This window comes from Tarenaya hassleriana, unplaced genomic scaffold, assembly GCF_000463585.1.
Source record: "Tarenaya hassleriana unplaced genomic scaffold, ASM46358v1 Cleome47, whole genome shotgun sequence".
Taxonomy (NCBI): domain Eukaryota; kingdom Viridiplantae; phylum Streptophyta; class Magnoliopsida; order Brassicales; family Cleomaceae; genus Tarenaya; species Tarenaya hassleriana.
In genome coordinates this window covers 658,517-669,816 of record NW_010967396.1, presented here as the reverse complement: position 1 = coordinate 669,816, position 11,300 = coordinate 658,517, and the positions used below count along the sequence as shown (strand labels likewise).

Genomic DNA, 11,300 nt, shown 5'->3' with positions numbered 1-11,300 from the left:
CGTCACGGAGGATGGACCGCTGCTTTCGTAGGAGCCTTCGCTCCCGAGAGGTCCGGCCACCGCCACGTCATCGTCTCCTGGAGAAGCTGCGGTGGAATCGTCGTCGGTGGTTCCGATGTGGTCGTCGCTCACTGGCGCTCCGGCGTCGGTGGAAACCGACGGAGCGGCGGACTTCGACGGTGCGGCGGCGGCGGCGAGGCCGAGGACGGCGAAGAAGACGAGAGCAACCACAACGAAACCACGACTGTGTGCCATTTTTTAGGGTTTCGTTTTTTCGGATTTTTTTAAAGGTTTTGGGTTTAGTTTCGATGGATGGATGAATGATGATGAATTGACGAGAGGGGATCCAAGGATTTTTATAGTTTTTTATTTTTATTTTTAATTTCATGTGCTTTTGCTAAATATAGAAGGGTTTTGAGCTATAATGTAGGACTGCCACTCGATCAAATTTATATGGTTTCCAAAAATGGATTTGCTAATCTCTATTTTCTATTATTCACATTTTCTAAAAAAAACCCATGTAACAAAAAAATTTGGTGCTACCAATCCTCTTTATGATATGTGTTTTTTTTTTCATATTCAAATCATTTTTTTTTATGTTGTTTTCGTATACAATTTCATGGATTATTGCAACGGTTTGTCCAAATGATTATTAGTCTCTAAATAAATATTTTGAAAATATAATTCATTTGTGTGGAAAAACCAATTTTCTTACCTTTTGAATTATATTATTTCATTCAAACGTTAAAGAATTCGTCTCTCGTCATACCACGGGCCCATGGGCTTTACTACAAAGCCCAAATCGGCCCAGTTATATTTTAAAGTCCAACTTCAATTTACGAGTCTGCCACTACCGTCGACCTTAGGGTTTTAAACCCGGACAAGGGGCCCAGTCACTTTTCGCTCTCAAAATCTTTCTACACTCTTCCCTTTTTTCCTTGGTTCGCCATTTCTCTTGTGAAAGTACCAAAGATCCGTAGCCGAATCGGGTCGGGGAAGGCGAAGGCTCGGAAATGGCGTTGGCGTTCGATGAGTTCGGACGGCCGTTCATTATACTGAAGGAGCAGGAGCAGAAGACTCGTCTTCGAGGTATCGATGCTCAGAAGGCCAACATCGCCGCCGGTAGGGCTGTAGCTCGGATCCTCCGTAGCTCTCTCGGTCCAAAGGGCATGGACAAGATGCTTCAGGGGCCCGATGGAGACGTCACCATCAGTTAGTTTTCTTCTTTGGATCTCGTCTTTGTTCGGTTTTCATTTCCGCTGTTCTCTTCGATCTGAGGGTGTGTAGGTGTGGTTTCCGGATTATGGGTTAAGACTTGGCAGTTTGATTGAACAACTGTTCTCGGATTTAGCAACATAGCTGTTGAAAAATTGGATGATTGCGAGTTTACTTTCACCAACCTCGTATGTTCTGTAAGTGAAATGATACCAGTAAATTGGTGGATTTTCGCCAATAAAGCTACTGATTCCTTAAATTCTGCATCTAAGCTTATGGACGTTAATATACCAATCCAGTCTATTTTTCCTTTTTTACCTCTTTCCGGGTTCAATTATTTTGTAATTTAGTGATGAAGTTTCACTGGAATTCCTTGATTTAATCTGTGTATTGGTTTCTATTCATATTCGAATAATGTTATAATTCAGTTTCCTTGAATTTTGGAAGTTCTTCGAATTAGGTTTTCCAGTTTCTACATCTGAATCTCTCACGTGCCCAATAATTTCTGGAATGATTGCGTATAACTTTGTTATAATTGTTTTGTTAAGCGAATGATGGGGCAACCATCTTGGAGCAAATGGATGTTGACAACCAGATTGCAAAGCTGATGGTCGAACTCTCCCGGAGTCAGGATTACGAGATTGGTGACGGCACTACTGGTGTTGTTGTCATGGCTGGTGCTCTTCTGGAGCAAGCCGAGCATCTGTTAGAGAGGGGGATCCACCCTATCCGCATAGCCGAGGGATATGAGATGGCTTCAAGAGTTGCTGTTGAAAATTTGGAGCATATAGCTCAGAAGTTCGATTATGATGCTAATAATTTCGAGCCACTGGTTCAAACTTGCATGACTACTTTATCCTCTAAGATGTAATATTCTTTCGATTTTTGGCTTACATAAATGCTGTATTATTGGTTTATACAAAGATTGTATTGACGTTTTGTTTTTGTCCATTTGCAGTGTAAATCGGTGCAAGCGCAGTCTGGCTGAGATTGCTGTTAAAGCTGTTCTTGCTGTCGCTGATTTAGAGAGGAGGGATGTTAATTTAGACATGATAAAAGTGGACGGGAAAGTTGGGGGCAAGTTGGAAGACACTGAGCTTATATATGGCATTGTTGTCGACAAAGACATGAGCCATCCGCAAATGCCGAAGAAGATCGAAGATGCAAATATTGCGATTTTGACATGCCCATTTGAGCCTCCTAAGCCAAAGACTAAGCATAAGGTGGATATCGACACTGTGGAGAAGTTTGAGACTTTGCGTAAGCAAGAACAGAAGTATTTTGACGACATGGTGCAAAAATGCAAGGTGGGTTTTTAAGATAGTGATACTACTGAGTTGCTTTGGCGATCATATCAAGCTCCACTGTGTCGTTTTACTTTCTTGTCTGACTTCTCGGTGCAATTTTTAAATATTGTGTGTGATCATGGTGACTTGAATTGCAGGATGTTGGTGCCACACTGGTGATTTGTCAATGGGGATTCGATGATGAGGCAAACCATCTATTGATGCACAGGAACTTGCCCGCTGTCAGATGGGTCGGGGGTGTAGAGTTGGAACTTATTGCAATAGCCACTGGTCAGTACATCATTCTAAGCAGCAATTGATATTGATGTTCATGTTTTAATCTTGTGCACATACTTTAGCTTCTGTCTTCAGTACATTTAACTAGCCGATCTTTTACAGGTGGGAGGATTGTTCCTAGATTCCAGGAATTGACACCAGAGAAGCTGGGGAAGGTATGCTTTCTTTTAGTTGAAGCTAATAACTTGATTTGGATCTAGTGTAGAAACATTTGAATATTTTCTGCTCTCGGTGATATGTTTAGGCTGGCTTGGTTCGTGAAAAGTCATTTGGCACAACAAAAGACCGTATGCTGTATATCGAGCACTGTGCTAATTCAAGGGCTGTCACCATATTCATCCGGGGAGGTACACTCATGGGCATGACTGATTGTTCTTCTCAAAGTTTTACCCTTTTATAAGCGCAGACTTTCAGTGTTTTGATTCTGTACCGAAGGCAATGATCGGAAGTTATCATGGGTAATATGCATCGGGAAATAGATTGATTGATTTAACAATTGGTGGCATGCAGGTAACAAAATGATGATAGAAGAAACAAAGCGCAGTATCCATGATGCTCTGTGTGTAGCTAGGAATCTCATTCGGAGCAATTCGATCGTATATGGTGGTGGGGCAGCTGAGATCGCTTGTTCTCTTGCCGTTGATGCGGCTGCAGATAAGTACCCAGGTGTCGAGCAGGTAAGACAAGACGTAAGTCTCTCCTCTCTCAATCACTGAGCTTAATTCCGGGACATGGTTCCTCTCTCTCTCTCTTTGCAGTACGCTATCCGGGCATTCGCAGAAGCTTTGGATTCTGTCCCAATGGCTCTTGCAGAGAACAGTGGCTTGCAGCCCATCGAGACACTCTCTGCAGTTAAATCTCAGCAAATCAAGGTACATTCTTATGTAAACGTTTATATCTGTGATCTTTGTGAGAAAAATGACACCTTGCAAGCATTTAACTGAGAATTTTTTTCGTTTCGGGTAATACAGGAGAACATTCCGTTCTACGGGATTGACTGCAACGACGTGGGGACGAACGATATGCGAGAGCAGAACGTGTTCGAGACGCTGATCGGGAAACAGCAGCAGATATTGCTTGCGACGCAAGTCGTTAAGATGATACTGAAGATCGACGATGTCATCTCCCCTTCTGAGTACTGATCACGTCTGGTTTGGTTTGCTTTTTCTGCTCCACTGCTCAAACTCTTCGGTATGTTCCTTTTTTTTCCTCGAAAAAACCGCCATGTTCTTATCTTGTTATGGCAATGGCATCTAAAGAACAACCTCTTAGGTCTTTGTGTTTTTTTGCTGTTGTTGATGTGTTGATCATTTTGATTTGTCTGATCTGTGCGTTCTTGGCATCAGACCAAACATCATTTTGGAGATTAGTAGTGTGTTTTTTCGGATTGGTCTCTCATGTTACGTGCAAGATGAAGTGTGTGGGTTGGGTAACGTAACGACCAAGCAACCAAAATGATGAGTGTTTTTACTTAGAAATTGTTGTAGATCTGTGTATAATCTCCAATCACATACTAATGGAAATTAGTGTTAGGCACGCGTCGAGCACTCGAGCTTAAACTCGAGCATCTCGGGTTTTCGAGTTCGAAATCCATCCTTGGACGTAGGGTTGACCAATTCGGGTTTCGGTTCGGGTTCGGTTATTTTAGTTCACAAACTAACCATTCGGTTTTTATATAAATTTCTATTCGGTTTGGTTTGGTTCGGTTATTTTTTGGTTCGGTTTCGATAGAAAGTTAATTTTTCCAAAGAAATTATCGGTTTTTTCGGTTATTTTTTTATTCGGTTCGATTTCGTTTTTTTTGTTTTAAAAAATCATAACCGTTCGGTTTTTATATCGGGTTCGGTTTGGGTACGGTTATGTCTTATTCAGTTCGGTTCAGTTATTCGGTTATTCGGTTAATAACCGAAATGATTTCAGGTTCGAAATCCATCCTTTGTACTCATGTCGTTCCAGTATCACAATCTTGGATTCACGTGGATAAATCTGATAATTTTGGTTATTAACCGAATAATCGAACCGATTTGAATTATAATCATAATTGAATTAAATTCGATATAAAGGTAAATGTTTATGATTTTTCTAAGTAAAACAAAATTGAATATGAATTGAATCAAACCGAATAAAATAACAATTGAAATAACCATAAATTTCTTTGAATGTTGTATCAAAACTGAATCCGAACTGCAATAAAATCGAATCAAATTTGATATGAAAACCGAATTGTTTTTCTATAACTTAAAAAAAAGGAATCGAAAACCGAAATGGTTATCCCTACACATGAAATGTTATGAATATAGGAACATGGGTACATGAACCCTATCAAATCTTTGGCTATCTACCCGTCACGAAAGGACGGAGGTTGAGCTCAAAGGGGAGAGCGAGGCCGAGGTGTCTAAAGAGATAGGCGAGAGACCGGAGGAGGACGAGGAAAGAAACGAATAGATAACTCATAGTACGACATCCGAATTCGAAATCGAAGATCGGCTTTTTCACCATAGTCGTATCAGAAACGTCTCCGCGACCGCAATTGCGAACACGCGGATGATATTGATCGCCCCGACGATTAACAAAAATTCCCGTGATCCGAAACTAACCAAATTCTACAAAATACCATAAGATCTTCACAATTTTCATTGCCTTGGATATTTCTATATACAAAAAAAAAAAATTACCGAAATGATAAATTATAAATGCAGATCCTAAAAAGGAAGATCTCCAAATCACTTTAAGAAAGATCGATGTTCACTTTGTCCGGTTCTGCTCTTTCCGTCAGGCTGTCTTCCAGTTCCACTCCGAGCTGTCCCCTGTCTCCTGCCCCGAACGCGTACACTTTCCCCGACTCGGTCACCGCAAACGTATGACCCGTCCAGTACACCGAGTTCGTCAGACTCACCTGGATCACTCGCTGGTCCGCTTGCTTCAACGACGTCACCAGCTTCGGGATCAACGTGTTCCCGTCATCGTCCCCCTGCAAAAAATCCCCGAAAGTTTCCGGCTTTAGACGTGCCGAGTTTTGAGAAACCGGGAGTAATGTCTATTCGGGAAGCAGACCTGCCCGAGATTGGCCGATTCGCCGCACCCGAAGGAGTAGACATCACCGTCTTCTGACACGACAAACGTTGTGTAATCCCCTGTGGCTACATGAATGGCTTTGATGTTCTGTAATGCCTCGACCACCTTCGGTGCGGACTCTGATTCCTCGTTGCCGTGACCCAAGCAGCCGTACCGGCCCCAACCCCAAGTGCAGACCCGACCGTCCCTCCCGACGACGGCTGCGTGCCATGCACCCGCTGAGATCACGACCGGTTCCAGGTTCAGATGACGGAACTGCTCGATCAGACGGGGATGCTTCTCGTTGGTTGTAGAGCCATGCCCGAGCTTGCCACCCAAACCGCATCCAACAGAGTAAACCGACCTATAAGCATTTGCCCGACACAAGATCAGGAAGATAGAGGGAAAAGAACGAGCCGAAATACGTTACGGGGGACTCACATTCCGTCGGGTTGACAAGCAAGGGCAAGGAGGTAGCAATATCCAGCAGCGATTTGCACAACAGGAACGTTCTCTAAAACCCCGAGCAAAGGGTGAGGAGATGAACAGTTCAGATCGGTTTGATGGCCAAGCCTTCCGTCGTTTCCCCATGAGAATGTGTAGACCCGTCCTTCTCTCGAAAGCACAGCCGTGAAGAAATTTCCTATCGTGACTTGTACCACATAGATGTTCTTCAACGATTTCACCAGCTGAGGCGTCGTGACAAAGCTCGTTTCTTGAAGTTCCAATCCAGCCTCGCTGAAACAATCCTTCCCGAAGGCGTAAACTTGGCCCGAATCACTGATCAACATCGTTCGATCAGCGCCAGTCGCCGCCTGGATTATCCGAATGCCTTGAAGTGATCTGCAATAGAAAATGTACTTCCCTTTAAGGTTTTCCCCTCTCTCATCTGTACAAGAACAGCTTCATCGAAAGATTACGCAACCTGATGGGTCGAGGCTGGAAAATGTCATCAGTGGTTCCGTGTCCGAGTTGTCCCGAACCGTTAGCCCCGAAAGAGTAAACAACCCCTTTCGACGTGACGACGATACTGTGACCCGGACCTGCAATGGCTTGCGATTTCTCCCGTCTGCAACCCGCTTCACCAGCCAGCAAGAACCTCAGGACCAGTTTCCATGATCCTCCACATCTCGTCTTGATTTCTCGACGTCCTTCCTCGCTCATGGATCTAAACACAACTCTCTTCTGGCACATGTCGAGAGCAGCGATTTCAGAGATAGAAAGTTCAGCGTCGGGCGCAAAGTTTGCTGGCCGCCTAAAGAACGAGCACGTTGCCTGAGAACGGTAACAGACAAATACGGATATCAAATCACCGGATCCAAACATCAGGAAAGAACTAAACCCCAAGGCCGAGAGCGAGCTACTCACTTCGAGCTTAGCAAGATCTCGAGGGTCGAGTTTACACGCCGTGAGCACGTGAAGGACAACGGAAGGGCAGGAAGCCAAGGGGAATTCCCCCGGGGTGGAATCGCCGAAGCAGTGGCGTTTGGGCCGATGAAATGCGGGGCTCGGTAAAGGAACGACGCCCGGGATAGGGTTTTCTTGGATGCTGTGGAATCGTAACGCAGAAGGGGAACCGCTCGCATCCATGGGCACTGCTCCAAGTCTGCAGTGCCCCCAAAATGTCTAATTTGCAGGAAACGCCAAAACCATTACTAAACAAACTGCATTTCTCTTCTGGGCATTAGATTCATCCAGAAAACAGTGGCATTATGCTTCTTTTAGCTCATGATTAGTGAAATTAACCAAATTGATCAGAAGGGATGTATAATACATATATATACATACATACATACATACACCTGGGTAAAGGAGCTACCTTTGAAACGGGTTAAGAACCGAACACCACCACCGACCTCCAAAGACTTGAAACTACAAACACAGCGATGGAAATCGACCAGACAACTGATGTAATGTTAGAAAATCGAACCTGAACAAAACTTTGATAAGATATGTAACACAGATGATCAGATTATGGAAAACCCAGTAAATATAAATGGAAAAAAATCATCACTGGATCTCAAAAACGAGTGAGAGATAGAGCTGATCAAACGCTATCAGATTCCTCAATCTGTTAGGTTAAGATGTCTTTTTTGCTACAAACCCAGATTCAGAGAAAAACCCTCCATCAATGGAGAATCATAGGTACAATCCAAGCGATCAGTCAACACAACACAGAAATTTTCCCTCTTCCTGACAATCGTGATCGTGATCGTGATCGTGATCGTGAAGAACAAGTCAAGAGCAAACAAGGAATCACGAACAAGCAAAGACCCAGAATTCACCCAAACCCATCAACGTTTCAGGAGAAATTACCCGAGTTTCGGACTCAGGAACACCAAAAGTTCGAGCAAATCAGAAAAAAAGAGGCAGATGAAGATTTCGTTTTCCGAGGAATTTACAGAGAAGGAAAGGAACGGACTTCAATCTCTCTCTCTTTTTTTGTTCTTCCCCGTGAAAATTTATATAATTTTTTTTTCTTCTTTGGGTTTCTAATGAAAACAACGAGACGCTGTTGTGTCCTCTGTCCTATATATCTATACGTTTCCACAAAGCGATTAGGTGTCTCCGTCCACAGGCCCCCAAAAAAAAAAAACTTTTGAATTAAAAAAAAAAGAAAGTTTCATACATATATACCATAATATATATAAGTGAATATCAGACAAGATTATGGGCAGGAGGAATATTCAAGAGTTTGAATTAACAAAAGATTCAAATGCAAGTATTGAACTTTTTAAGCATTTGTATGGAAAGTCTCGTCCTTTTTTTTTTTATGTACACAAATCCTCAACTCAACCTTTAAAACTGCCATTTTCGTGTAATGTTTCCGACCACTAATGACCGATTCTTTGAGTTCAGTTGCAGAGAGAACAAACAATGGCTGCTCTGTGGATTGAATCCAAAGGTTCTTCCTTTTTGCATCATCCACTTTGAAAATAAAAAAAAAAACAAACCAGAAACCACCGAAAAATTCTCAGATCCATCTAGTTGGACCGAAAATTCGATAAATTTCTACGTTATAAAGAATTGAAAAAGAAAAAAAAATCATAATTTCTACCACCAGTTGGTGAATTCTTCGTATCTAAATCGTTATTCTTGGAGGAAATCATGAATTAGGATTCAGCTAAAACGATCAATAATTTCTATATTAGTCTCCACTTTAAACACTTTCACTATAACCCATTTGGATTTGGTACGGATTCTCAATTGTTTTTCCGAGCCAATACGGGTAGGATAGGACCATGAGTTTTGAATTTCGAAATATGAAAAAAAATACGGATTTAGAGGCGTTCATAAGTTATAAAATAATGTTTATGTATTAGGAAAAAAAAATCCTCCTCAATCCAAAATTCTAATCTTCATTTGGATAATGTTTCTTCATTTGGAGATGTAAGTTATAAAAATAATATTTATGTATTACAAAAAAATATATTCATATAAACTTTTTCGATTTTTAAGAGGTATATAGTTAATTGGTTCGAATTATTAAAAAAAACATGTTATTTTCTGGACCAGAACGTATAAGTTGTAATAAACAGTTATTTTTTATAAATACCCCCCCCCGTTTAAATTTATATATCGTTTAAGATTTTTTTTTTGTTTTAAAACAAATGAGGTTTTCTTATTTCCAATATACTTTTTAATGTGTTTTCTAAATTTACCCATTATTAATAACAGTCAATTATTATATATATATATATATATAATATATTCTATCATTAATAAAAGTAATTAATAAAGGTATTTTAGATAAAAAAATTCTTAATATGTGAGCTTAATGGTAAAACTTCTTATAAAGAAGATTTTAATAGTTAAATATAAATAATTAATAAATAGTTAATATACTCTGTAAATTGAAATATATACGTAATCGAGAAAGAAGATTTTAATGGGGAAGAGAATAGTGAGCATACGAACCTGAATTAATAGGACGTGAAACTCCGATAATCAATAATTAATTATGAATGACAAATTGCACGTTAATTATTCCACACGCACATAAATGTGCTGCCGACTCGTAGAATGGACGGCTGAGATTGAACGATCGCTTTTTCAAAGCACTTTTAAGTTTTAATTAATCGCCCCATCGACTTTAATTATGCTTTAATTAACCTTCACTTAACCAATCATTCGTACGCAGACTATGCCCGCCACTTTGCGCGGTGCATGGGAACAATGTGCCACGTGGGGACTTATCATTGGCTGTCATATTCCTCCCGTGCCGTTAACTTTCCCCTCCCTCCATTTTCCATGCTCTCGTAACAAACCGCTCAGAGAGAGAGAGAGAGAGTTTCTGTTTGTTTCTCGGGAAAAACACGCCAGAAAAAGTGAAAGAGAAAATGAAGCAGACGAAGACGAAGCTACCGATTCTGAAATACTTCCTAATCTCTGTCTTCCTCTCTCTCCCTCTCGTCCTCTTCTTCTGTCTACAGCTCCGGAAACCTTCCTCTGTAGTACTCCCCGTCGGGAAATCCTTGCCGGAGAATCTGATCGCCGGAGAACCAGATCTCAGGATCCGACCGGGGTACAAATCGTACGAGTCATACATCCAACGTCAGCTCAACAAGACGCTGAACCCGAGGCTCCGTAAGATATGGACGACGCGCGACTGGGATCGTAAGATCCAAGTCTTCTCGAGATTCTTCGCAGATCTGAAACGCCAAGGCCTCTTATCGAACAGCTCGAGATGTCTCTGCGTCGGAGCTCGGGTCGGGCAAGAGGTGGAGGCGCTGAAACGGGTCGGAGTATCGAGCTCGGTGGGGATGGATCTGGTGCCGTATCCTCCATTGGTGGTGAAAGGGGATTTCCATCACCAGCCGTTCGATGACGAGACATTCGATTTCGAATTCTCGAACGTGTTCGACCACGCGTTGTACCCGGAGAAGTTCGCGGGGGAGATCGAACGGACGCTGAGACCCGGAGGGGTTTGCGTGTTACACGTGGCGGTTTCTAGACGGTCGGATAAGTACTCAGCGAACGATCTGTACAACGTGGAGGCTCTCGTGAGGCTTTTCCGTCGATCGGAGGTCGTTCACGTCCGGAAGGTTGACGGTTTCGGCTTGGATACTGAGGTCGCCTTCAGGAAGAAAACTGGTTCGTGATTTTTTCGTCTGTTTTTTTTTTCTTTTTCACTGTAATTTTTTCCTTTCTTAAAGTAGGATATAATTTTCTAAATTGTCAAAATGGTTATGGAATTAAATTTTGTTTATAATAATACATTGAAATAGTTACATTACAGATCACGAGTGTGTGTGTATATATATATTTATATAGGGTTTTGCTTGTGTCATACAATATTGAAACAAAAGCTAATTGTTGGAAGAATCATGGAGTATGCAACTATATCTTTATAATATACATTAAAAGACATGCATATATACACACACACATCACATATATATATATATATATATATATATATATATATATATATATATATATATATAT

The 11,300-nt window shown here is 41.5% G+C and overlaps 3 protein-coding genes across 6 annotated transcripts; 2 read left to right on the top strand and 1 right to left on the bottom strand.

The window, feature by feature from the left end:
* The first annotated feature begins 1,013 nt into the window (after positions 1-1,013).
* Positions 1,014-4,194, top strand: LOC104825542 (T-complex protein 1 subunit epsilon). Its single transcript, XM_010557896.2, has 9 exons — positions 1,014-1,212; positions 1,764-2,082; positions 2,174-2,522; positions 2,660-2,792; positions 2,901-2,953; positions 3,043-3,145; positions 3,309-3,475; positions 3,557-3,670; positions 3,770-4,194. Exons 1-9 carry the CDS (start codon positions 1,014-1,016, stop codon positions 3,938-3,940), a joined length of 1,608 nt encoding a protein of 535 aa, XP_010556198.1. The 3' UTR covers positions 3,941-4,194.
* Positions 4,195-5,328: 1,134 nt separating this feature from the next.
* LOC104825541 (ultraviolet-B receptor UVR8-like) lies at positions 5,329-8,333 on the bottom strand. 4 transcript variants are annotated; one of them, XM_010557895.1, is made up of 7 exons: positions 8,169-8,333; positions 7,672-7,757; positions 7,221-7,529; positions 6,778-7,127; positions 6,294-6,695; positions 5,853-6,216; positions 5,329-5,769 (listed from the first exon to the last, which is right to left on the bottom strand). In XM_010557895.1, the coding sequence occupies exons 3-7, from the start codon at positions 7,440-7,442 to the stop codon at positions 5,527-5,529; spliced, it is 1,581 nt and encodes a 526-aa protein (XP_010556197.1). In that variant the 5' UTR covers positions 7,443-7,529; positions 7,672-7,757; positions 8,169-8,333; the 3' UTR covers positions 5,329-5,526. The 4 variants fall into 4 exon arrangements, with proteins under 4 accessions (XP_010556197.1, XP_010556195.1, XP_010556196.1 ...); XM_010557893.1 differs by having other exon boundaries at positions 7,221-7,478; XM_010557894.1 differs by having other exon boundaries at positions 7,672-7,724.
* A 1,798-nt stretch (positions 8,334-10,131) lies between these two features.
* On the top strand, positions 10,132-11,031 carry LOC104825540. The gene has a single exon (XM_010557891.1). It carries the CDS (start codon positions 10,193-10,195, stop codon positions 10,952-10,954), a length of 762 nt encoding a protein of 253 aa, XP_010556193.1. The 5' UTR covers positions 10,132-10,192; the 3' UTR covers positions 10,955-11,031.
* The last annotated feature ends 269 nt before the right edge of the window (positions 11,032-11,300 follow it).

Coding starts and splice junctions, on each gene's coding strand:
- LOC104825542 (XM_010557896.2), top strand. CDS start 1,014: ATGGCGTTGGCGTTCGATGAGTTCGGACGGCCGTTCATTATACTGAAG. Junction 1,213..1,763: donor CGATGGAGACGTCACCATCA/GTTAGTTTTCTT, acceptor TGTTTTGTTAAG/CGAATGATGGGGCAACCATC. Junction 2,523..2,659: donor ACATGGTGCAAAAATGCAAG/GTGGGTTTTTAA, acceptor CTTGAATTGCAG/GATGTTGGTGCCACACTGGT.
- LOC104825541 (XM_010557895.1), bottom strand. CDS start 7,442: ATGGATGCGAGCGGTTCCCCTTCTGCGTTACGATTCCACAGCATCCAA. Junction 6,696..6,777: donor TTCCAGCCTCGACCCATCAG/GTTGCGTAATCT, acceptor TTTCTATTGCAG/ATCACTTCAAGGCATTCGGA. Junction 5,770..5,852: donor AATCGGCCAATCTCGGGCAG/GTCTGCTTCCCG, acceptor GATTTTTTGCAG/GGGGACGATGACGGGAACAC.
- LOC104825540 (XM_010557891.1), top strand. CDS start 10,193: ATGAAGCAGACGAAGACGAAGCTACCGATTCTGAAATACTTCCTAATC.